General features: G+C 42.3%; 1 protein-coding gene across 2 annotated transcripts; it reads right to left on the bottom strand.

Moving 5' to 3' along the window:
* Positions 1-9,901: 9,901 nt before the first annotated feature.
* On the bottom strand, positions 9,902-26,957 carry SUPT7L (SPT7 like, STAGA complex subunit gamma). 2 transcript variants are annotated; one of them, XR_011903054.1, is made up of 5 exons: positions 26,118-26,951; positions 18,522-18,846; positions 16,777-17,014; positions 11,150-12,582; positions 9,902-11,107 (listed from the first exon to the last, which is right to left on the bottom strand). XR_011903054.1 is itself a non-coding variant. In XM_072331662.1 (4 exons), the coding sequence occupies exons 1-4, from the start codon at positions 26,528-26,530 to the stop codon at positions 12,320-12,322; spliced, it is 1,239 nt and encodes a 412-aa protein (XP_072187763.1). In that variant the 5' UTR covers positions 26,531-26,957; the 3' UTR covers positions 9,902-12,319. The 2 variants fall into 2 exon arrangements, 1 of the variants encoding a protein (XP_072187763.1); XM_072331662.1 differs by having other exon boundaries at positions 9,902-12,582; positions 26,118-26,957.
* Between the last annotated feature and the right edge of the window lie 100 nt (positions 26,958-27,057).

Consider the following 27,057-nt stretch of genomic DNA (forward strand, 5'->3'; position numbering starts at 1 on the left):
CATAACCTATGTCTGCTTCAATGCTGGACTTCAGAATACAGCGCTGTAGCCCTGAAGTACAGTTACTTTATTCCCATGCTGTACTCAGTGCATGTGACCCTGTATTTTTTATCATTTGTGAACCCGCTAAAGGAAAAACTAAATGAGTATCTCACCAATCTACATTCCCAATTGTGAATTTGCTGCTCCGGGTCCCAACGTCTGTTTATCAGTTTCTATCACACATCAGGGCTCTTGCTGTAACAACAGCACCACCATTCTTAAATTAGCTTTCCTTGTTGGTGTTTAAATGAAAAGAGACATCTAATTTGTGAGTGAAAACATTTGTCATTTCTTAGGGGGATCCAGACACACAAAATACAATTAACATCTCTGATGAATGCTGCACGGAGGTTCAGCAGCAGCTGACAAGGAAAATGAAATGAAAACAAATAAAATCAGTTGTTCTAATACCATAACTCGAGTGGCAAGTGTAATCTTCTCCTTTTATCTGAGGTCGGAATTGCTTTTCTGCAACAGCTTTCATTATGAAAATGTGGCATTTCCTAGCACTAGAATATTAAGACAACACATGCCCACAGGGGCCCAGATCATTTTAACGAGGAACAAACAATACAAAATGCAGCTTTTATGTTTTTTCTCAGCTAACACCTGCTTTGCAACAAATGAACAATGGTAATGATAAGCACGACAACTCACACGTATCTGGGATGAGATATGTGTAGCTGGCATCTTTTTCTTCCTTCTGTTAGAAGATCCTGGTGGCCAGCACCACATTTAGAATTTCCAAAACCACTGGCCACAGGCTAAGGACAAGTTCTATGTTTCAGGGAACTGCAGAACCAATGGGGCAGCCCTGAGCTCCCCAGGAGCCTACAGCAGCCTGACTGCCTTACAGGTGCAGGCAGGACACAGCTAGGGTATGGCCTGTGGTGCCTTCTGAGCCCAAAGGAGCAGACAGTGGTGAGGAAGGACATCAATAAGAAGAGCAGAGACCAGAAGGCAAGAGGAAAGTTCACAGGAAGGTATTGCTGCTAGAGGGGGGATTCAGATAATTTACTAACTGGGGAGCTTCCATTAATATTGCACAATGTTTAATCAGCCCTTACCCAAGTATTTTATTGAGGACTGGATAGATCTTCAACCCCTTTTCACTACTGCATCACAAGACTCAGGTATTTGCTTATAGATACAGAGAGAAACATCAGCCAGGAGTGATTTACATACATTGGCAATCCTGTCTGAGACAAAACAATGGATTACAGAACCTCTCTGCAACTCTATCAGGTTGATATTTCTGTGGAGCTATAAGCTAGACCAGCTGCAGGGTGGCTCCATTGCTGCACAATGGTTTCTAGGCAGGGTGAGAGGAGGAGGACTACTCAGTTGATCCAAGACCCAGGAACTTGATATTTGGGACAGATAGAGGTACAATTACTCCAGTAATCACGATGGAATTATACCTGTAGAACAAGCCCAGAGAATCTGTCAACAGCAACTCCAGAGAATCTAAATCTAACCTGACCCACACATTACTTTTCCTCTACTTAAGAGCTGAATCATAGTTTCTTGTTTGATTGGTAAGATAACCGCCATCACCTTAAGTAGTGACTGGAACAGGATTTGCAATGCTGTAAAGTCCAGACACTGGGAAAGATCTCATTTTTGAGGAAGCTCACACAATTGAGAAGGCAATCTGCGATATAGAGTTTCCTTTGCATTTCCAGTCCCTAGAGCTTACAGGTCTCTGACAGACCTCTTACCTCCAGCTCAAGCTATAAAGAAGGTCATGCTTTTAAACTCTGGAAGCTCCCTAATTTGACCCCTACTGTTAGACAGCACAGTAGCCATCCCAGGCACATTGCTGCTGCATTATTTTTGCTCTGCGAGTGAAAAGGAAGTCTTCACGGCTGCCAATCCAGACTCTTTTTGGTAGGAATTCACTCATTTATGCAAACCAAACCTGTAAAGCTGGAAGGAGACTAACACAAGATCTAGAGTAGAGTGCAGAATAACAGTGCTGTGGTTTGCCAGATAGCAAATCTACATGCATCTCACTTGGCAACCAAGCAGAGACCTTAAAGAAGATAGAGAAGAGTGAAAGGATGCCACCATTCACACACACACACATTGAGAGGTAAAGGACAGGAATGCCCTCAGGGCCTAGAACTGGCAGGATAAAAACAAAATATAAATAGCTTCAATTGCAGACTGACTTTGAAAGTGTGTAATGATTTCTATGCCTTCCAGTTACTTCTATTTCTCTTAGGGACTCCACTGCATCTGATGGGGCAGAATCAGAAGTGACAGAGGATAACAAATGTTATTTTCCTGCTGAAGGACTATGTGTTTTTCCTCTGTTTCCTCAGAACAAAACCTTGACACTTCCATTCTCCACAGCCCACTCCATTTTTTCCTTCTCAGAAGCAGATTTCAGGGTTTTCTGGTTATATAAATTCTCACAAGGAAACTAATGTAGTGGAACTCACTTCTGATGCATGAACTATAGATGTCAGCTATGCCTCTCCCCTCCTCCTTCTCTCATCTTTATTGAGGTAGGAAGCCCCTTTCTCCTTCTGAGGGGGAAAGCTCAGTCCTGACAGAAAATGGCAAGCATAACAGCCCTGGATTTTGGAAGCTTCTCCATAGCGAGACCAGGGAGCATAATAGGCCAACAGAAGTTGTTATATATTCACAGGTCGCCCCCGGAACGTGCATCAGCACTGCTCAGTGGGGAGATGGGCCTTCAGCTCCCATCCAGGCTTTTTGCACTCCTCCAAGGGTTCTACAGCAAGGGAGCCAATTAGCACTAACGATGGCAGAGGTGACTGAGTGGTATGGACACTCGTGTATATGGAAATGACGGGTGCTGTCAGGCAAGTGGAATACGAAATCATTCCCAGAGCAGCCCAATTGTTCCAGTCAGCTAGAGGCATCAGGTGCCCAGAGAGATTAGCAGCAAATCCTGATCTAAAATTAGCACGAAGAGCATTTTTAGATCTTGTTCATTACTCCGCCATACTGCTCTCCTCCAGAAAAGCATGGGGTGTGCACATAATTCATAACATAGCCGCATGTATTGTTTGCATGCCTAAAGTTACACACGCTCATCTATCTGGGTTGTTAGATGAAATCCTAGGAGCACCACATGGTTACCTTAAGCACCCAAAACTCCTGTGGTCACAATTCCCACAAAGCCACAATGAATTAGGAAACATTCCTTAGGGAGCTGTAAATTATAAAAGATGGAACTGCAAAACCATATGTACATATCCATATATGTTACATACATCGCTTCACAGATAAATGCAGATACCAATACTAACTATATCAGAATTTTTCAAATACATACCTGCATAGATTGCTTTCTCCATCTCTCGACAGTTTTTTTGGGTCACTTTGAATCAGCAAAATCTCAGCAATGCAACAGGATTCAGGGCAAGAGGGGGAGGCAAGAATCAAGACTTGTCATCTAGGACTTCTGTAGCACTAAGAAGAATCTGTCTCATCTCTCTCTCTTCTCTACCTTTCTTTCCACTTTTACATCCTTCACAAATACGACATTTCAGCAGGCATTCCAAGAGCCCATGCTTTCCCTCCACATCAGGCTGCTCACAGATTTTCTGTATCGACTGTCACTGTTTCTTCCATTTGCTTTTAAAACAAAAGCAACTTCAGTTCTTTCACAGTCCCACACTGGCGCTCACAGGTACATGTCTACTTGCAGCATGACTCTGCAAAATTGCCTCTGCGTCTCATTAAAATGTTCTAAAAAGTCCTGTGAACAGTGCTACATTCTGTGTCTGCAGTTCTGAAGCTGCTAGAACTCTGAGAAACACCAAGCTCACATAGAATTTGCAAAATAAACAGCACATAAGAGTCTGTGCCATACCAACAAGCATCCACCTTTCTAGCCTACAGTTGGAAGGCCAGGTGTCCTTAATTACCATTTGCCTCAGCTGTACTTGGTTAGGACCTTCTTAGTGCCTTCTGTAAGGAGCGATGCTGCTTATTTTGCACCCAACCCAAGAAGAATATGGCTTATCAAAGCCGAGAATACCAGTAACACTGACAGATGTAGAGAGAAGTAGAGAAACAGTTTCTGAGAACTGTGGAGCTCCCACAGATCTGTTGTGCAAAGCTCATTTTTTAAAGATTGGCAGTGAGTCTAGAAAAGTCTCTGAGCTTTAGGCTAGTGGATCTGAATACATAAAGGAGAGCATCTTTTTATTCATTTAATTTCTCCAGTTTCTTTGAAGTTGTGGTGGAAGATTTGGATATACAGAGATGTAGCTGGTTAGCTCACTCTCTTCCACAGTAAAATCAATCCAGTAGACAAATAATTATGTTTCATCCTACCTGCCTGTTCAAAAATATTTTGTATTTTAGGGCACCCAGAGTTAACAGGGCCAGGACATCTCAGCCACATCAGACAAATTTGATTAAGGTAGTAGAATATAAATGCAACTACTATGTTTTCACTGATGCTGGGAAGTTGAGCGGCATCTCTTTTTCTTGGCAGAACATGAAGGAATCCCAGAGAATGGTTTCAGATACTAAGCTTTTTAGGTTAGGATTATTTATTTTCATGTGATTTTCTTTAGGCATTAGGAGCAATCAGCAATTGGCTTCCTTGTTTCTTTTCTCTACTAGAAATATTCAGGACAGCCATATGATAGAAGAGTTTATATTGACTGGAATTATAGCAAAATCATAGTATTACAGGAGTTAAGAGAATGGCAATGGAGGAAGACAGACAGTGTTAAACTGAGCTGGTTGCATTCACTAAAGACCATTATTACTGGGTTTTGCAGACTAAAATAAAAGAAAGAAAATGATTTTTTGCTAAATGTTCAACATGGCTCTCTTCAAAGCAGCTGCAGCAGTAGATACATCACACTGATCATGCACAGTCAATTTCCTCCAGCAAGATCAGGAACACCAAAATCTTTAATTGCCCAAGGACAGCACTGGACCAGCCCACAGCCCTGCTTTCCTTGCTGTTCAGAGTTTTCTTCTCACCTTTTCTTTTCCTGACAGTAACATGTACTTCATGAGCAAAAGGACAAATCAGCCCTTGGGGACCACATAATGTTCACAACAAAAGGATAGAGGGTCACCTCCCCAAAGATACATCACAACCATGCTTAGCCTCTCTCATTCTTCTCTCAAAAAGAAATTTGAGAGAGAGGAGAAAAATAAGAAAACTTCAGCTGAAACTAACTGTACAGTGACAATAATGGAAAGATGGTAGTTGTAAATATTCAAAAAGTTATTTACAGGAAGAACTCACCCACATGGAAGCTTTCAGTCTGCCGGGAACCACTGAGGCAACCTCCACCAGGGAGCAAATTCCAAGAGATGCTGCCTTAGTGGTGGTCAGCCCTTAAATGGGGTCTAGAGGAGGTGGAGTCAAGCCCCACCCCGTCCTGGAGCACAGCTACATTACTCTCACCTGTGCTCCCACAGCTGACCCCACACTTGCCTCAGCTGATTAATCAGAGGTTCAGGCTGTGATTACCAATTTCCCATACACTAACATAAATAATCCCTCTTTGTTGTTGCTGCTTTTGTCCAATCAGGGCAAGCCCAAGTGAGCATCTCAACAACATTTGGATTAGACACAAAACTGAGAGCAAGGCGCAGCTTCATTGACAGCTGGGGCTCCAAGGCAGCAGCCATCATTTGAAGGAAACTTATGCACAAGGGATAACAGGGCCCTGGAATACTTGTTACAACATGCAAGCTGTTTGTCCAGCTCACTGATGGGACCCTGTTCCTATTGCAGTGACCCTCCCAAAGGCACACACAGCCACAGCTTCTGAGCCGATTTCCAAAGCAAAGGCCGCTCCAGCAGCAGGAGCTGTTTCTGACCTACTGAGCCAAAGGGAAAAGACCAAGAGGCAGACACATTGCTGAGGAAGGCACAAGGGAGGCAAGGTTCCAGGACCCCCACACCAAGGGCAGGCGTCCCTCAGCCCTGTTCCCCCGACAGCAAGCATGCTGGGGCAGTAAGCCCACCCCAAAAGGGATTTCATCATAAATCATAATGAGGTCGTTTTCTTTCACTCGAGTGTTTCCATAGCAACAAGCAGAGGCGATTCTAATCTCCCATATAAAAGATGCTGTGAAAATGACACGGTTTGGGGTTTGGAGTTTTTTGGGGAGGAGAGAGGATGGGTCTGCAGCTGCCAGCAGCCCCTGCATGGCGTGCAGCCAGCACCACCACGCGGCACACAGCTTGAGCATCATGGCTGGGCAGGAGGCAAGCCACAGACATAGGAGAGCTTGTGAGATGCCCCTGCTGAGATCTCACTCATCATTTGCTTTGCTTCCCAGCTGCCAGCACACTAAAAGTACTGAAGTAGCACAGCCAGAAATGGAGCCAGTACCCATGCTGTGGCACTACAAGGTGGGACCTCTCTGGAGTTGTCGGCATGGTGCACGTTGCAGAACAAGGCTGCACTTCTTGACAAGCCAAGTCTGCCCTCTCCATGTCTGCAGGGCCTGGCCAGAGGTATGTGCCTGGAAGTGCCAGTCAGCAGGACAACAGGACATGGAAAGAGATGGAGGAAAACATGCATTCTGTATATAGATGTTTCCATATAGATTCATAGCACAACCCCATTTGTTTCTCCTTTCTGTTCCTCTGAAAAGTTTGTAGTCAACTTCCTGCAGCTGTCCATGGGGCATCAGATCATTCGACTGAGAGCATTTTCCATGGCACAGATTATTCAGAGCATAGTGGCTTCAGGACACAGGTGATACAACACAGTCACCGGGGTAGAGGGATGTAAACCCAGGACACAAGTAGGCTCATGCATTAAAGCAGAGGCATGTAATCTGAACTGGCAATTACTGTCGTTTTCCTCCAGGAAAGTGCAAAGCACCCCCCAGACTCCCGTGGACTGTTAAATTAATTCAGTACTACATGCTTCAGAGGACAGACTCCACTCTAGTTAAAATGAGATGGGTGTTACTACTGTTACTGTTCCCACTCTCCTGCCCAGTTACCAGATACAGGTGTGTATCTTAATTCATGACAAGAAATGTTCAGTCATTTCACAAGGCTATCAAATCCAACACATCACTCCTCAATTCTAACGTGGCAAGCAGAACAGAGGGGAAAATATCCTATTCTTCATTCACCACAGTCCCTGATAAATAAAGCAGTATGTAGAACAATTAGACCAGCACATAAAAGAGCAAATCACAAGACTTGAAGCAGGGCTCCTAGGTAGTCTGGTAATTTAGGCAGAAGTGCTTCAGAAATATCAAACTATTTATGAGATGTCAGATGAATACCAACACTAACACTGCGGTACCAACATCTCCTCTAGGGCATACTAGCAGTAGCACCCATAATAGCTAACACTTCCAGCTTCCCTAGCCACATCCTGGAGTAGAATCTCATCTCTCCAGTTATGATACTAACATCAATATAATCTCTGTAACATCAGTATTATTTGGGCCTGCAAAAGGTCTATTCCAAATTCCACACCAGGGCTTAGACAGAACTCCAAAACTGGGCTTTGCATTCACCATGCCATGGTTCCAAGCAAACAAACAACAACAAAATCAGATAAAACCTCAAGAATTTTTATTTCTGGAGAACTGTTTTTGTTTCCTTAGGAACTGCAAAGATACTCTCTCCAGGAGAGCAGGGGAGAAAAACCAAACCAAACCAAACAGAAAAGCCCGAAAGCCAAGCAGTTTTGTTCCATATAAGCACAAGCGAACTTATGTGTTTCACTCACATGCACGTACAAAAACATTTTAAGTAAAATATCTTTCACACATAACATAAGCATTAGTGTCAGAACTCAGCATATAATCAGATTGGCCTCACATACCCTATCTAATCGTATTTTCCTATTTTCTTTCTCAGTTGTAAATTTCTAAGCGGGGAACATCTCTTTTTCTGCACAGTATTACTCATATTCAAATTAGCATCAATAGTCTCGGAATTAAATCACTAGGTAGCACGGTCTGACCTACACTAAAGTTTTCACACCGACAATGAACTTGGTTGGATGCCAGGTAAAACTTTTCAAAAGGAACAAAAAGGTATTATTGCTAGAAGAAAATGAATGTGATGCACAGCACTCTCACCTGCAACCCTCTATCATTCTCATGCAACATACTTCAAAAGCCTAGTAATTCATGGCAAAATAAATCTCTAAGTACATCAGTGCTGCTGGACATGGACGCATTCAACCCTCCATATTCCTATTTTCTATTCATTCACCTTTGGAAAGGGAGGAAGATGAAAGAGTGAACAAGATGGTAAACTTCTGGGGCAGATGGGTCTGCAGAGCACTTTACCAGGGACCAGACAACAACTATGAGAGCAGAGCTTCATTCCAAGCCATTGTGTAATCTCAGTGTAGCTTAAAATTTGGGGATTACATGGTCAATGAACTTCTCACTAGCTCCTCACACCTAGTAAAATCTTATTTCATTCGTCAGAAGAGCATACAGCCTGTATCTGAGCTGGTGTGCTGGATTTGAAATTTCTCTATTTCATGCATGATATACAGTGCTGTAAATTCGAAGTCTTCAAACGTTCAGAAGGGAAATGCTTACCTACAAGGTAAAGCTTCCATATGCACAAAAAGAGACATCCAGTGCATGAAAGTCAGAAGCAACACAGCATAATGGGAAACAGGAGGTACAGATTTTACTCTAACATCGCTTTTTAAATGTACAAACTATGCTGATGCATTTCTAATCTCTGCATAAACAAGCTTCCCAAAGAGAATCAATAACACATCTCCCTTATACTGCAACAACACAGCTGAATCAATAGAGGGTTCAGGTTTGGCTTGTAGCAGTGTGTGTAACAGGGCGAAGTGAGTGTGGAAAGGGGATATGAAATACGAAAGCATGATTAAAAGTAAGACAGAGCATCTGTACTTGAGTAATACAAAGAAAGCACTTAAGACTGAGGCTTAAGCGGTTTAACTAAAGCCACGGAGAGCAGCAGATTTTCATTTTTAGCCTATCTGAGGTCTTGCAAATGAGCAAGCCATGCTGACAGCAGCCACTCTGTCCAATAGTTCCTGAAAATGGTGCAAAGGACTTTGCTTATGTGTCCTAAATTCAAAACTATTTCACAACAGTTTGGCAAATGCTTCATGTACAGGTGTTCTAATGCAGTATCAAAGACAGACCCAAGAGCCGAACCAGGCTGAACCTCAAGATCCTGTTCTAGCACATCCTGTGTGCTGTGGAGAACCATGGACCTGCTGTTTTAAGATGGACAATCTGCTTTTAGCCCAGTATTACAATTACAATGATAAGAACTTCTGAATGTGTAGAAGACAACGAAAAATATCTGCCTAGCAGGAGGACTCCCAGAAAGGAAAGGCTAAATTCAGATTGCTTAACTAATATTGACGGAGTGGATGCCTTTAGCTGAGGTAATCAAGTTGAATTCACTTTATTGGCGCACTGTGGAAAAATAGATACTTCTAAAACACCACTCATCTGACCTCTTTTAGACTCCTACTTCTAGGTCAGACCCATATTGACCTAAAAATGACTGTTTCTCTTCAGCTGCAAATAGGGCCCTGAGCAACAAATTTCGATGCGGAAGTCTAAAGTTCAGCCAGAGGACACCATCCAAAATGCTTTCTTTGTACTATGGCAGTCAAATAGCACAGTCATCCTATACTTGTTTTAAACAAAACAGCTTATTATGAACAAGTATAATATAGGTCAATAATATTTCAGTGTCTACCGAAGCATATTCCAGCCAGCAGCAGTCATACCCAAATGGAAGAAAAGCTCACAGCTCTAACAAAACTCTCTAAAGGAACAAAGTACCTTTTTTAATAGTAACTAAATCTCCAACAGACTTCTAAGAAGCAAATACTATTTTTCTTTTTTTTTTTTTTTTACAGTTGAGAAAACAGGGGCATTACAGTGTTCCTAATAGTGACTCAGAGGGAATCAAAATAAAGATTTCCTGATACACCGGTCCTCTGTTCAACTACTGACTAGGCTTCAAATAGCTAGAATTTACCTCCCAGGAGGATCCCTTAAGACCATGATGGGCGATTTTAACTCCAATGTCCATAAAAGCCTGTAGCCACACATTGTTATTAGACATAGAGGAATTTAATGTTTGGCTTCCACTTCTGCAAAATGGAGGAGAAATGCAGTTAGGAAAAAAGAACTAAAGCTAGGCATGTTATAAGGAAACAAAAAAAAAAATACTATGCCTGGAGCTCATCCTTTCAAGAGATAAACTTGCAATACTAAGGACAAATGGGAGGTCTGATAAATCTCCCTCAAATATCCCAATGGGTTACGGGTATAAAGCCAGTTTAAATGACTGTTCAGTCTTGATTCGTGTTCATGCTAGCTTCTTTTGAGAGAGATGCTCACTGAATCAAGATAAAGACTGAGTTGATCAACTGAAGACTGTGCAGAACAAAAACTGTCATCAGTCAGCTGAGCCATAAAAGCAAGCTGTAAAATAGATTCTGCTTCAGACTAAGTTGTCAAGATAGCAACTGGCCTGAAGTGGCTACACTCAATCCAGTAAGAGTGAAGGAAAAGTTTGCACTGACAGCACTGTCTCAAACCAATAGCAATAGCTGCTATATTCTCTCTGAAAACCCTACCTTAAACAGTTGGTTGTCAACTTCCCTGATTAAACAATTGAGAAGCTAAGGAAGAAGCTCCACTGGTCTTGTCAGTAAGAAGAATCTTGAAGGTCCTGGGCTTCTGCAAACAGGGAATTGTGGATTTAAAATCTTGAGAAATGTATACAAGACAAACAGAGCTTTGGACATTCAGAAGATATTTTTCTCAAGGAACATCTTGCTGGGCTCTCATGAGGGACAACCCTCGTCTCCACAGGTGGCCCAAGAGTGCTGTCTTACCTTCAAAGATTGTAGAGTAGAGAGTAGATTAAGAGTAGAACCATCCATTCTGATGAGCAAAAGCTAAAGCAGGCCTGACAGAAAGCCAGCACAAGTAACCAAGGAACTCCTGACTGAGCTCAGATGTACAGAAAAAGTACAAAGACATGAAAATGACAATGGGCTGGCCAGGAGAGATATAAAGACACAGTCCAATTAGGTAAGGCAAAGTTCAGCTAGAGTTGAAACCCATAGAAATGTGAAGAAGGACATTGCACACTGGAAGCAAAAGAAAGGTTAAGGAAAATGTGGGTTTGCTGTTCAACAACCTGGAAACAAAGGCTGCAATTTGAAATTGATGTACTCAACACCATACACACTTTCACTGTTTGGTCTGCCCGCTGGGTCTACTAGAAGAGTATTACGTAGAGCAAAGGAAGCCTGAGTTAGCAGGAGCTTCAGCCATCAGGATGCTCACAAGTCCATGTAAACAGACAAGATGCATTTGAAGGCACCAAAGGAGCTAGCTGATGACACTGTAGGGCCACCCTCCAGCATCTCTGCCAGGTCATCATCATCAGTGAAGGTTCTCCCCACCAGTAAAATTACCCTACTTGACACTGTCTTGTTGCTGGCAACAGTTAGCAATTGTGTGGCCAGCATGTTGAAATTATTATTTCTCTCTATATTGTATTTGTGAGACCTTAACTGGAGGACTTCATCCACTTTCACGCTTCGTCTTACAATAAGGGCACTGCAGCAATTTTCTTGGAAAGCCACTAAGATTGTTAGGGAACTGTAGCACGAGAAAAGGAGAGGCTGAGGGAGCTTGGTTTTTTCAGATATAAGAAGAGGAAAAGCTAAGGAGAGATCTCATTGTTATATACAACCACTTAATATGCATGTTAGAGAAGATGAAGTCAGACTGAACTCTGAGATGAACAGTGATGGAAAATGAAGCAACAAGTTGAAACATGAAAATTTCAGCTGGATGCAATAATAATTTTTTCCCTGCGAGGGTAGTCAAATACTGGCAAATGTTGCCCAGAGAGCTTTAGTCCCACCATCCTTGCAGATATTCAAAACTCAATGAGGTCCTAAACAACCTGCTCTATTTGCCTTGGCTGGACCAGAAAGCTCCAGTCCTAATTATTCAGCGATTCCAAGACTTAACAAATCTCCTCACAACTTTTTCACTTGTAACTTCCCCATCAGTCTGCCAAAACAAGCCACGACGCCATCGAATGCATACAGTTATCTTCAATCTCATAAGTACGGAAGCCAGCTATGAGGGGAGACGAAGCGCACCACACATCAAACCTCTCATAATGATTTCATGCAAGCTCCCTCATACAACAGGGCCAGCCCCATTTATACATTATAGCCATCATAGAACTGTCTTGGTTTGTTTCAAGTCCGTCAGAACTAAATCAAAAGGCTCCCCTTCTTCACATCTTCTTCATCTTTTTCTTGCAGCGCTGGTTGAAGACAGGTGAGGATCCCATCAGACTGTCAGCAGAATGAGAACCATAGCTGCTCTCAGAGCCATTGGGACTCTGTGCTATCCCAGCTTCACTCATGCCTGACATAGGCTCCTCAAAGACATCACTGCCTAGGACCCCATGGCCATGTACATTGGATTCCTCATTTTCCTGTGGTTCCATTTTCACCTGTGCCAAGTTCCAGAGTGGGGAAGCATTTACCTCTGCCCCTAGAGAAAGAAAACCATACATTAACAACAAAGTAAAAGGATAAATTACAACAGTTAGCAGATACAAGGGACAGTGGCACCAGTAGAGAAGTAAAAGCAAACCTACAGCTGAAATTGTCTGGAGAATAACCATCAACCAGTATGAAAGAATAAATTAAAAACAATATATGGCGGCTTTTGTTTTTTAATAGCCTAGTAGTTTCAGCTGTAAAAAAAATACGATGCTATGTTTTCAGAGCAAATACAATGCTATTTTCTGTGTGTTTTCCTCCATGAAAAATAACAACTTTGAAATAAAAAGGAAGGAGTGTCTCAGCAGCAATGCATATGCCAGCAGCACACAGACTGTACAAGCAGGACTTATAATGGAACAGAATGGTTGTAAGGGACCTTTAAAGATCATCTGGTCCAACCACTTGACCTCTTCAGGGCTAGCTAAAAGTTAAAGCATATTACTGAGGACATTATACAAACAAGAGGGGCGAAAGTGTGCCATGTGTCCTTGTCGTGGTTCCAGAGCTGCCGATAGAAAACACTGCTTTTTGATGTCTCCCATTATGCCAAGGTAAACCTCAGCTGCTCTCAGATAAGGGGAATCTGTGCAAGGAAACTGGAGACTGGAAACAGTCCCAGGTCATCTTTACAAAGAAAGAAGTTAAACAGTCCAGGGAATCATATGGATTTTTGTAAACAGCTAATTAAAACAATTCCATTAAAACACAGAGAAAATCATCAAGTATTTTATCTAAATTAACATGGAGGATCGTCCTTGGATTGCCACCATAGAATCATAGAATCACCATGGCTGAAAAAGATCTCCAAGCTCATCCACTCCAACTGTCCACCTACCACCAGCATCTCCCCAGTAAGCCAGGTCACTTAGTACAAGACCTAAGCATTTCTTGACTACCATTTCCCTGGGCAGCACATTGCAATGCCTGACAGCTCTTTTCAGAGAAGAAATTTTTTTCCTTATATTCAACCTGCTTTTCCCTGCTCCCTCACTACAAACAAATGTAAAAAACAAACAAACAAAAAAAGTAAATCAGTAATAACTTTTCAAACCTTGGAGCACAAAACAAACATCTTCAGGGTGCTCTGAAGGTTCAATTAGCAACCTAAAGCAAATCTTTGCCCTGTGTCATTTGCATGCTCCCTTTTCTCCTAACTTCTAACAAGAGTAACAGATCTGAGGGAGGATATTCACTGAAGATAACAAATGCTAAATCCACCCTCTTCTAAGACTCTAATCAGTATGGTTCAAAACACAGGTCATATATGTTTAATTCCTCTAAAACCTGTTTGAATGTAACTCGACAGCAACAATGAATGAGTTCTTATCACACGAGTGGCCAGATACACACTCAAGAGGACTCTTCCCATTTTTAATCCATCCCACAGAGGAAGACAGGCCAATCCATTCTAGTGTAACACGCTTTTGTTAGTTTTGTTTTTCATTTGGACTAGTGTGCAAACTGTGAGCAGACTGAGGATTTTCTAAGATTATGAAACCATGCTTCTTAAAAACAGCAAATGCTTTGTCCCCAAGAGTAGTAATTATAGATTGCATTATATCTTCTTATTTAAAGTTTTAAGAGAGACAAAAATCCTGTTAAAAACATAATAATTGGGCCCCTTGCTGACATGCACATAATAAGCCCAAATCTTACCAAAGCCTAAAATCTTCTTTCACTTTTACATTTGATCCCTCTTTTGAGGGGTTAAATGCATATGGAAAATAAAACAAACTAAGAAACTAGGTTTTCTTAAGTTTTGCAACTGTTTAAATCACAACCAAACCTCTTGGATGTATTATTACAATTCCCTGTTACTAACATACACCTATCAATATTTCCTTAGTAATAAGTAGTTACACCAAGAACAAGTCTTCCAACCTGTTTGTATTGTAAACTTTCCTTTATGTAGGAATGGGGAATCTTTATCTAATCTAGCCAGGAAGCCCAAACTAGGGCTTAGGGAGCAAGGGCAGACAACACAACCTACATCAGATCAGTAGTCAGATAGAAAGCCAGAGCTGAAGTGCTTGCTGATGTCCAGCTGCCTTATTGAAAAGTTGTTTTTCTGTTAACCACAAGTGAATGTATTCCTCTCAGCAACAGTGGACACATCATTAAAATGCTGTTAGTTCCACAGAGTTGCAGCTCCAGCCTGCACAATAATCAAAGGTGCTCACTAAACTTATTGTTTCTTTCTTTCATCAATTGCTCTGCATCGCTCAACCTTATTCCCTTCAGCTCTATTATCTGTCATCAAGAGTGTCACTAAGGACTAACAGTACTTAAGCAGTGACACTGCGCATTTCATCTTCAAAGCACTTCAGCTTCCAAGTACTTTACAAATGAGCTAATCCTCATTTGTCTGTCTGGGTGGAGGAACAAGATCCCCAATTTGGCCTCCATTTCTGCAGCTGCACTGAAATTAGGCAACTAGCCCACAATTGTAAGCCCTGGCATAAACAAAAACACATGCCGAACAGAGAAGGCTGAAAGGACATCTCACCATCTGACACCGTTGCACTACTGCCCTCCCTACAGGTCTCACACTTGCATATTTGAGCTGGCGGTATCCTAATTGCAGCAGCTTTCTCTCACTTCTGGTGATATTACACTCTCCAGCCTGCCCATCTCTAGACTGGGACTTCTTACAGCGATGAGATTTCCAAAGACCCTTGTGAAGTGAAGAGGGATTTTCAGAGAGGAACAGAGCACTTGTATTCTTAATTAGAAAACATCAATTCAGTATCAGAGAGGCAAGAGGCATTTAATATACAGCTAGCATGCTAACCTCTGGGTCTCAAGTGGTAGACATTATACCAAGCTTTCCAAATGAATCACTTGCAACCCCAGATGAGCCAGAAGAACCTGCTATTCTCTCCCCTGCAAAAACGTGAGCACTTCACATCTCAGAAGTACTATGGAAAACAATACAAGCTTTCAGAAACACATCAGATGGATTTGTGTCGCTTCTGTGTTTTTACTCCTGTTTTTTTATTACTTCAACAGAATATGCTATTTTTTAAAAGAGCTAAGAAACTGAGAGGCACGCTCAGCACTCAAAACATAATACATAAGTTAAGGTTAATGTTTCATTGTTTTTAACCAGATTTTTAAGGGAAACATTATTGCAAAGACTGGTAGAGCTCAGAAGGTTCTATAAAAAAACAAACAAACAGATAACTCTTTGTTTTTGAAGGAAGAATAAAACTGGCATATGTAGACACGGAAACAGTACAGTAGCAGCACACTGTTCAGTGCCGGCCACCAGCGTGCTTCAATGCCAACATATAGGGATGACTTTAAGAAACAGAGTACAGTCCCCATAACAACTTCACTCATTGTTTCCCTTTCCATGGTGGCAGAAAACCTACAGCAGGCTTTCAGGAAACCTGAAAGAGGAGGAGAGACTGGAACAAGCACATTTCACTGAGACCAATGATAAACTTTCTTAAAGCAATGGCTGTCACTACCAGGATGTCTTCCAAATATAGAGGACTGCACAAGAATCATTAATATTTTCCAAACTCATTCAGTGCCTAATCTACATAAAGTCCTGAATTTATTCCAGTCACAAGGAACACAGCCTTCAACATCTCAGTAACACGAAACTCTGGACAAGAATTCCAGACTACTCAGGAAAATAAGTACAAAACAAAACTAAAACAAGGAAAAAAAGGAACTCCACACCTATACTCCTACTTCTCCTGAGCAGAAATGAGAATAAAACTCTGGTTATTTCTGTCTTCATTACATCAGACTGGGAGAAAGACCCCAGTACTCACTTCTGTAGCAACCAATAATAAAGTCAAGAATGACCATACCTTAAAAATAAACATCATATAAACAAGCTATTTTGTGTTCTTCAGGGGAAATGACTTGGCTTGGAAGCAACGTTAAAGATCATCTAGTTCCGAACTCCCTGCCATGGACAGGGAACATTCCATTAGACCAGGCTGCTCAAAGCCCCATTGAACCTGGCCTTGACCACAACCAGGGATGGAATACCCATAGGCAATTTGTTCCAGTACCTCACCACCCTCTCAGCGAAGAATTTCCTCCTAACATCTAATCATAATTTCCCTTTTTATTGTTTGAAACTGTTCCCTCTTGTCCTGTCACTATCTGATCACTCGGAACAGCCGAGGGACTGTTTCTAGTAGTTACAACAAGCAACTACCTGAAGTCTGCGGGGAAGCTTCTACTTCCAAATTTGCAGAAAATCGCTCGCTTTGAGCTCCAAGAACTCCAACGGGCAAAGACTGGTCACCAGAAGCAAGATCTCCTTCCAGCTCCTCGCTTATGGGGAATGTGATATCACTAACAGGCTCCTCCTTAATCTTCACAGGCTTTGTGTCTTCTGCTGCCTTTTCAGGGTTGACAATCTTCTCATACTCTTCAGAGAGCTGCTTGCTAACCTGTCAAAGATCAGAGGAGATAGAGAAAAAAAAGAGGAAAGGTCACAGTGATTTCAATGACAGTTACATTGCAGTGTGCTTTCCACTTAGAATATTATTGTCTGATATGGCTGAACAAATACCCAGTTGTCAGCTACAGAGGAGATTAATTATTAATTAAATTAAGACTTCCAGATTTAGTCTGCTTCTAACAAGTACTTGTTTGTACCACTTGAATCCCAACATTCAGTCAACTGATCAGGAAAATCCCCAGGTCTTTTCAAACAAGAAGCAAGGAAGAAAAATAACAGCAGAGCTTATTTTCCCCTTCTAGATAAGGTTTCTAAATACAGAAGTTAGCGTGGACCTTCGCCTATATGAAAATCAGAGTAAGTAAGACAACAACCAGCTGTGGGATGAAAGTGAATTACATCAGCTGAATGATACAGAAAACCCAAATTTCAGAAGGAAACAACACCTGGGCATCAGGATGCAACCATTAAACTACAAGCAGCTACACAGCCCTTCAAACCAGGGAGGACATTAAATAAATAAATAAACACACAACAGCACAGGAGTATTTTTTAACTAAAGCAATCATGTAATCAGTCCCTTGGAATAAAAACACTTTTAATGAGGACAAATCTTGATGACGCTATTTTTATGCACAAGCCAAAGTCCATCACAATTCACATACTACACGTAGTTAGTTATAGATGTCTCTGATTTATGCTACCTCTGTAACACACAAGGTGACAACCCTGGGATAAGAAGGAGCACGAGCAGCTGTTCCAAGATGAGTCAACTAGCACTTTCATACAGCATGACGAGGAAGAGAAAGATTATTTGTGGTAGGTCTTGCCTTTGGTCATGGTCTACCTGCTTGATTCAAGTCTCGGTTTGTGATAATTTTGTCTAAAATTCCCAGATCAACTCTTGCATTCTTGTAACTCTTCTGTCACTTAAGTAAAATGCACATTCAGTTTCACACAGACCAAGAAAAACTATGCCCTTACTCATACAACCCACGTTTATATGGCACCTCTCACTTCCAAGAGATTTAACAACCCCTCTCCTTTCTCCACAGAAGTACAGTTCCCTGTAGACTGGGAGATCTTGCTAAATAACTCATTCAACACAGTACTAGTCCTATAAACTAATTGCTTTAGCGAGCCACCCCTTGTTAATGCCAACACAAGGCATCCTTATTTTATGAAATGGTAAGTAGACAAAAGTCTCATTAAAGCAAAAAATTCAGTTAATCTTACTGACATCACTTCGACTTTGGGTCATTACACAGCTGGGGGTCCCCCCGATTAAACCTAAACTATCAACACAACACTCTTAGCCTCTGTAGGGACAGAAATAAGTCATCTCCACCAAAAAAATCCTATTTCCCTTTTCCTTTCTGACTCTTTTCCATACCATGAGGTTTTCTAATTGGAAAACCTCAATACTGTTAGAGGAATATACAATTGTACTGGAGCCACGCATCTTGGTGCTACCCACTCGCCACTGCTCCTCTCACCTGAAGCATATAGCTGTGATAATCCTTAATGCGGTGCTGCCAGAACTTCTGCAGTGAGAGCACACTGCCAATGCCCACTTCATGAAAGACCTGCTCCATGACATCCGGGAAAGGGGTGTGCCCAAGTCGGGCTTCTCGATCCACAGCAAAGCGCAGCAGTTTGGTGAACTTCAAGCAGTACTCGTGGGCTATATCTGTCAGGGTCTCCAGGACACTCTCGTTGGCACACTCAAAGCCCGTGTGAGCCAGAATAGTGGCCATTGACTGGTAGAGAAGCTGCCGGCAGGAGGACCAACTCAGCTCAGTCACAGGCTCCCCTTTTCCTCTAAAAAAAAAAAGCAGAAAGGAGAAAAATAGCACACCTCCAAAAACTAAACTAATTACTCAGTTCAAAACATACTTTCAGTATGAACACGATCTACAGAGGGAAAGCAACTTGTTTGGGGTTCAGCTCAGTTTCTCCTTTACATAAGAATACATCTAGCACAGGTTTATCAACTTTCCCTCCTTCCCTTTCCCTCCAAATCAGTGCTACCGAGTCCCATTTTCACTTTTAATGTCATAAGAATCCTTGGGTGATTCATAAGTGTGGGATGCAAATCTTCTGAATCCTTAAGCAACTCCCTTCCCACCAAAGAGCTTTTCTCCTAGAGATGTGAATTAAACGGGTGCTTGACACAAACAACAACAAAAAAGGCATTTTAAATAACAAATGCAAATAATTTCCCCTCTCAGTCAATTACATTTCTCTTCCTTATTATCTCTGATGTCATAGGCCTAATAGTCAGATACAAAGGCTTCTGGGACAGACAAGATTTGAATTTATAATGCACAAGACACACATAAAGAGTCAGAAATGGGAACAGTTCATAAAGCTATACTGTAGCCAGAAAGACCACTTCTATATCCTTACTCCCAATAATCACAGAGTATGACAAAGAATAAGGTATCCCAAATTGTGACACAACAAGTAAACCTGAAGCCTCCCAGGAAGCCTGCAGAGCTTCTGCCTTAAAAGCAGCACTCCTTGGCCTTGGGCCTGAGACTGCTTTTCTCTGTTCTGCTAAGCAGAAATATGTGACAGTGTAGGACAGAGGAGACAGGAGGACTGACATGAGCATTTCCCACATCATTCAGTTACAGTCAGTCAACCAAATTTTTCAACACGGTGTGTAAACAAGTAGATGTTCCATGTAGGAAAAAAGAGAAGATGAGGTAGGAGTTTTAGCAAGAAATGGAAACACATTTCTACCATATTTCTAAACTCACAATTAAACTTATGCAATTTATTCACCCACTACAATCCCCAGCTGCTGATGTCAGAAATCAAGTGTCCTTTTGCTAAATACGGTATTTATTTACTTTCTTCCACTCCATTCGGAATCAATGGGTGAAGAATGCTAGCAATTTCACCCTTCATTTGTTTCTGATCAATTTCTTCCAACATCTCATTCAGCCCACTCTGAGACTTCATCTCACTCTCCCCATACACTATTTATGCAGTCTCTCCAGTAACAAGACCTGATTAAACAGCACGTAGGCAACACCAATGATTTACATAGAAGGTACCAGTGGTCTTGGTAAAATTCTCACTACTCTGCTTCTTCAACAAGGAATTGAGAACCTTTCAGCCTCATTAAGGCACTGGGTCACAGAGCCGCAGCTCCCACTGATCCTCAGAACGGACCCATACAAAACCACTGAAACACAGCAATAGAAAAGATAACATTTCAGAGAACTGCCAATGGGAGGTTAAGCCCAGAGCTATAAGGACCAAAGCCCAAAGGTTCATTTTCAAGAACACCAGCTCAGCTCAACACTTTCTGCTTATTCAAGTAAAGAGGCAGAGGGGTGGCAAGCACACTATATTAAGAGCTGCAGGTGACGATATTACTAAGAGAATATTAAGAACAGCATGCGGATCTCAGGTCATGGATTCATCCCAGCTATTAATTGCTGGAAAATGACTCACATCCCAGTTCCCTACTCAATTATGTGAGTACTGTGGAAAGAAAACAGCCGGTGCTCTGTCAAAATGAATTAAAAGCTCATCAGTTCCCTTCTAAACCAAGTGTCATCCGTGCTGTTTTTACATCTCCCTAACTATCCCCTCCATCTCCCAGGGACAGACTTCTGCAGCTTACAAAGAGCCATATGACAATACCAGGAAAAGGAGGTTACAACAAAACAAAATGGAAAAAAAAAGGGGGGGAAAAACCAAACAGAAACAAATAGATGCCATTGATGTTTTGCCAATCACACAAAGCAATAAGGGCAAACTTAAGCTGGACACAAAATGTGGCAGCCCAAGCAGAATATTCAGCCAATTCTGAAGAGGATATACACATAGGAATGCATATCACTGTTCAGAAAGCAGCACAGAACGTCATGTCTCTTTTAAATTCCTGGAGGAGAAGAAACTAATTGCCAGCATTAAAATGCAGCTAGGTCACCGTGCTGAAAGGGATATAATCAACTTGAAGTCTAATCAATTAAAGACAGAGAGAAATTTTAGGTACTGTACTCAAATCCAACTCCACACCTCTTGTTCTTGCTAAGGTCAATCAATTTTGTTTTGTTTTTCTTATTTTTTCTTCCCTTGATTTCATGTTTTCCACAACAAACAATAAGGGGAAGATGATTAAAAACCTGATTAGACAGGAAAAAAAATGGAAGCATTGCTATAGACATTAACAGAAAACAACATCTTTTTTCTTCATCTCCTTTAACTTCCAGGTACCATCTAATAGGATGAAAAATAAACAAGAATGGGCATACAGACACATTTAAATTGAGAACATCTATCTAATGCCAAGTCTTTCCAGCAAACGGCTTCTTTCCTCCAGTCATCACAGGTAAAGTGTACTGGTCTTAGATTTCACCCTGATGCCCAACACCTCCAAGAGCAACCCCCCAAATAATATTATGCAGAATGGCACTCTACCATCCAACTGCCATCTGAAACCAAGCCTATATTACCAATGTCATGTTAACCTCAAGTAAACAAGAAAGCTTTAATCCCTACAATTCTGTCACCACAGATCAGCAAGACCAGCAGTTAGGCCTATGACTTGGAGGTAATCATCTCTGTGGAGGATACAGCATGAAACTTATCACAAACACTGGCCACCTTCTCACTCTTCAGTTTTGTATTCCCAACATTTCCATGGTTCAACAACATTAGATGGCGTTCCAGACAGAAATCAACCTGCCAAGATACAAATTCATCAGGTCCAAAGCTGAGCCTTCTCCCATTGCAACCAAACCATCTGCAACATGCAGAACTTTGCACCAACACACAAGAGAAAAATGACCAGTTTATACAAATGGAGCTTATTTTCATTATTCATAAGGTTTCAGAGCTAACAAAAGGCTCATTTTCTGCGTCAGCCAGTTAACATGACACAGTCATCCCCCCAAAGGCACCACAGTCCATTCACCCAAGCTTCTCTCCTGTAAAGACTTTTTTCTTAAAGGAAGGGAGAGCTTATGGTCCATTTGCTGTGCCACCTCAGGGGAAAGAAAGTGCTTGGCTGAGTCAGTACAAAGATCAACAGCTGAGGCTTACTCACCTGAGGTAATGGACTGAGGTGCTCTTCCCCCACACAGGAGAGCATAAGCTAGTGGCAGATGGAGGGAGGGATTGTTTTCTTACGAACACATTCGTTTTATGAAACATTTCATCGTAGAGCTGAATTTCTACCAAATTAGGTGCATCAAGGTCATTTCACTGCCATCTTTCCCAATACAATAAAATAAAGGAGAACATCAGTAAAAAAGAGATTATAATGATCAGGGAGTGCATCAGAGAACAAAAAACACCAACTCAAAATGAAAAATAAGCTTCCTTTTGAGAAAGGGCCTCTTTTCACCTCATCCTGAATAAGTCTCTTTTCAAATAGCTCTGCTATGCCTGCAGGAGGATGCGCAGGTATACACAGAAACTGTTCAGTAGATAATGGCAACAGGCAATAGCTAACATTTGGAAAATAAATTAGGTCCCAGTGGGACAACACAGAACAGCATAAAGTTTAGGAGATGGAAATGAAATGCTTTATCCAACAGGCTAAGCATGTTCTGCCTGCTCTGATTTCTACTGCTCCAAATCCTCCCTCAATGCTAACCTAGCTATCCCACCAACACACACTTCCCTACCTCTGTACGAACACTAAACTATTAGACCTTCTGCCATGAGCTGTCTTCCCATTGCGAGCTCCCAGTACAATTCTCAGTTCAATACAAAGCACAAACATGATGTGGTCAGGAACACAAATGAGAGAATGACAGAGAAATCCATTAAGAAAGCAACCATGTATACATACACACACACAAAAAATGATAAAGTTAGGTTTCTTTCTACAGTGGATCCATATTAACAGTGGAAAGCTGAACACAGAGGAAGGAAGAGCTATCAGCCATATTATGGTAAGAATCTCCTGTTGAAATGGCAGTTGTATGTTACAGTTCCTTACTTATTCCTCATCAACTATGCTTTAAATTTACCTTCTGTTTTTATATCAGCCAAAATCAAATGTTAATCTCCTATTGTGTATTCCAAGAACTGTAACATCAACAGTTGCAAATTACCGGGACCAGATGGCAACCCAGCCAGGAATACTAGAGGAATTCAGGGATGAAACATGTGAATAGCTGTGGTGAATCACCTCTTGCTTTAAAGTGCCACAGCCCATGAGAACCAGTAGGTAGAAAGTGCGAAAACACTCTTTCAATATATTCAGGGGGGAAAAAAATATATGAAAAACTACAGGCTGGTAAGCCTGTACTATTCTGGTACATCAGGGAAATTCACAGGAATGATAAGAACAGAGTTAGAGGACAGATGAGTAAATAAGATACTTTCAGAAAGACTCCAGACAGCTCCTGTAAGTGGAAAACCTGCTTCACAAGGCTGCCACAGCCCTCCAAAGCCACTGACAAGCAAGTATATAAGAGATGTACACTGGAAAGCTAAGGACATTCCTCAGGGATCTGTGCCAGAGTCAAAGATTTTTTCCCACATACTTATCCACAGCTTGAAAAAATGCAGAAAAAGAACAGAGTCCTAATGAAATCTGCTGCTGGCACAGATTTCTGAAGGGGGTTGAAAAAATCAGAACAACTGAAAAATAGCAGTAAATCAGGTTCTGCCTCCTCCACGCCACAAAAGGGATGTGGAAATGGGGATTACGGATATGGTGTGGGGCAGAAGGCAGAAGAAACTTGTAGTCTAATTCAAGCTGGCCACTCCTCCTTTCTTCCTATGGACAAACATACCTACACACTGCTTCTGAGACCTAAGTTACCACTAAAGACAATGGAACTAAAACATGCATTTAGTCTAACACCGTAACTCTGACAATGACACTTAAAAGGCATTGTAAAACTAAGCAATATCAAGAAGAACAGTCCTCCCTCAATTGTTTTACCCACTAAAAACAAGCACGAACAAATCTTGTAACTTTATTTTTAATCCTATAAGAATAGATGCTGTTCTTCATGTACGTGTATTAAAACAGCAAACATGCAACAGCAAACTAAAAGCTTGCCTCCCAGAAAAGCAGAAACGTGTTTGGTTTAGCAGGAACACAGTTAAATTACACCCTATACCACGTCCTATAACAAATCGGTCGGCCACAAAGCATTTCATGTCGAAACCGCCTATCTACACTTTGCAATCTAGTCCTTATACTCCCCCATGTGGTTGACTGTTAAATAACATTTGTTTACCAGCACCGCGGAGACTCCCAAGGGACAGCAAAAGTGCAAAGCGGCCCCCAAATCATCGTTAGGGCCCCTGAAAATTTAAAGTTAAAGCTGAAGGCACCAGGGAGGTCAGTACAGAAGATACACAAGGCAAGATACACAAGGCTGCTTCAGCTCTATAAACCATAATGCCATAAAGAGCAGGAGGTACAGGACTCATATTCATACTCACGGAATATCCCTTCACCCCTTCAGGCAAATCACTTTATTTCATCCCAGAAGGATGAAGACGATGATTTAGGCTTACCTTCTGTTTCTGTACCAGCCAAAATCAAATGTTAATCCCCTATTGCGTATTCCAAGAACTGTAACATCAACAGTTGCAAATCACCAGGACCAGATGGCAACCCATTCAGGAATACTAAAGGAATTCAAGTTTGAAATATCTGAATTGTTATCCCAGCTGAAACCAGCACAGCATGTTCCTCCAAAAACAGCACTGAAGTCTCACTCTGCTATCCAGAGAGACTATGTTACCAAAAGGAATGTCTTTCAGTTAAAATCATTGAATGCTACGCAGGCCATTAAAGATCTGACGCATTTAACCAATGATATTTTATGGATGTAAACTTTCCACACCTGAAAAAAAATAAAAGGTATTGTTTTCTCCTATATCACATCTATTGGATCAGTCCTTAAGAACAGTGGGGATTAATCTCTGAATTTAAATGCACAGTCTAAGAGGAACTCTGAGATCCTGCAGGAAATAGAGCATCTCCTCGTAAATAATACCAGGGTTAAAACTGGAAACACCTGCCTTTTCCTTTCCTTCTACCATACGATGCCCCATTCTAGTGTTAAATTGGACATGAATGTGTGAGCAATATGTATTTAAACATTTAATCGTAAATCTTTGTTGTGATGTTTACTGCCTAAGCTAGAAAGAAGATGTTTGTCATTTTTACAGTGCCTCAGAAATGATTTCTATATCCATAGCTGTGAAGAGCTTTGAGTAGTGTACATCAGAGGGTTGACAAGGAGGAGGTGGCAATGCTGTGTAATCAAAGATTGACTGCAAAGGAGCAATGCAACCTTCCTTTCTATTTCCTCAAGCCCATGGCTGGTGGAGCCAGCGTTGGAGAGATGGGAACTCCCTTCACCAGCACTCACTGCCATATGTGACCAGGCCACAAACACTGACAGTAGGATGAGATCGCAGCACCGTGCATCTTTGGGCACAGAGATCTTACAAGTAGTAATTAGCAGAGCATATTCTCAGAATCTAAAGCTAATGAGCCAACAGCCAGTTGTGTAGTTCTTCTGAACTGTGAGAATACAGTCTAGCTGTAAGTGACCTAAATACAAAAGACTTTGCATTCAATAACTAACTTTCTCAAAAAACCAATGAAGATGGCAAAACTGTTCACAAACGTTAAGCTGAGTGCTAACGAGACAGAAATCAGCATTACACATCTGCATTTTATAGATAGAAAGCAAAGACACATTTGTTTTAAACAACTTGCACGTTGTGGGCATCTCAATCTTCCTGTTCCTAGGCCTGCTTTATTCTTTACACACAATTCATCAGCCTTAGTGAACTGACAAAACAACGCATATATTTAAAAACACTCAGCTTTCCTGCAGCCAGGATTCATAGAATCATTAAGGTTGGAAAGTCCACTAAGGTCATCTAGTCTAACCACCAACCCACCATCACCATGCCCACTAGGCAGGTCTCTCAGTGCCACATCCACATATTTTCTGAACACCTTCAAGGATGGCGATGACTCTGCCACCTCCCTGGGCAGCCTTGTTCCAACATCTCGCTGCTCCTTCCGAGAAGAGATTTTTCCTAATACCCAGCTTGAAAAGAAACAAGGAAATACCACATACCTGTAGAAATCGCTCTCTGGGTCACTGTGCCTCAACTGGAATGGCATTTTGGGGGGCTTGCTGTCCAGAGGAAGCAGGTCATCAGGAAGAGGTGGGGAGGCCGGACGAGAGGGCAGAGGTTCATTGTCTTCTGTCTTGATGCCCTCCGCTTGCTGCTGGTTTTGTGCTTGGGCCATGGCGATGAGGCTGCGCAGCCGCCGGTTGTGCTGGATGAGCTGGATGGTGTGGATGGTGAGGCTGCAGGGCTCGGAGGGGACGTCCAGCATGGTGGTGGGCCGAGGTTTGTTGGCTGACGGCTGGTGCAGCGGAGGGTCCTGAACCTCCACCGTACGGAACTCACGCTGGAGGAGGTCGAAAGAGCTGCGGTTGGCCTGGTTGGATGGCACCGGGATCTCGCCCCAATAGCGCAGCATTTTTACATGGGATTGTCCTCCAAGTGCAGGGAAGGCACCCAGACACAGCAGTACGAGCCGTGGGGAGAAGCTCTTGGCTTTGGGCAGCAACAAACTGGTGCTGGCCTCGGAACCGAGCAAATAACTGATGTCAGGAAAACCCTTCCAAAGTCACCGTGAGAAACGCAGCTTTCAAGACGGCATCAGGATGCAACGTCCGTGTGACAGATCGCACGGCTGCTTCTCCTAAGGAGGGGGAAAAAGAAAGCAAAGCAGCGGCGAGGAGGGAACGACTTCTAGGCAAAACAGCGCAGCGCAGCCCCAGTCCCGCACAGCAATCCGGGCCCTGACTGGTGTCAGGAAACCCGGCGGAGGAGAAGGCCGCAAGTTCGACCCACCGCGACCCCACCGTTCCGCACTCCCCGCCGCCCGACCGGAACTCGGCCTCGGTCCGTCGCCAAACGCGGCACCCCGCAGCCGCCGCACTTCCGCAAGGAGCGCGGAGCTCCTACTGCAGCCGCCAGCCTTCTCCGCTCCTCCCGCCGCTC

This window comes from Excalfactoria chinensis, chromosome 3, assembly GCF_039878825.1.
Source record: "Excalfactoria chinensis isolate bCotChi1 chromosome 3, bCotChi1.hap2, whole genome shotgun sequence".
In the NCBI taxonomy this organism is placed as follows: Eukaryota; Metazoa; Chordata; class Aves; order Galliformes; family Phasianidae; genus Excalfactoria; species Excalfactoria chinensis.

Coding starts and splice junctions, on each gene's coding strand:
- SUPT7L (XM_072331662.1), bottom strand. CDS start 26,530: ATGCTGCGCTATTGGGGCGAGATCCCGGTGCCATCCAACCAGGCCAAC. Junction 18,847..26,117: donor CCAGAGAGCGATTTCTACAG/GTATGTGGTATT, acceptor TTTTTTTTTTAG/AGGAAAAGGGGAGCCTGTGA. Junction 17,015..18,521: donor ATCACAGCTATATGCTTCAG/GTGAGAGGAGCA, acceptor GATCTTTGACAG/GTTAGCAAGCAGCTCTCTGA.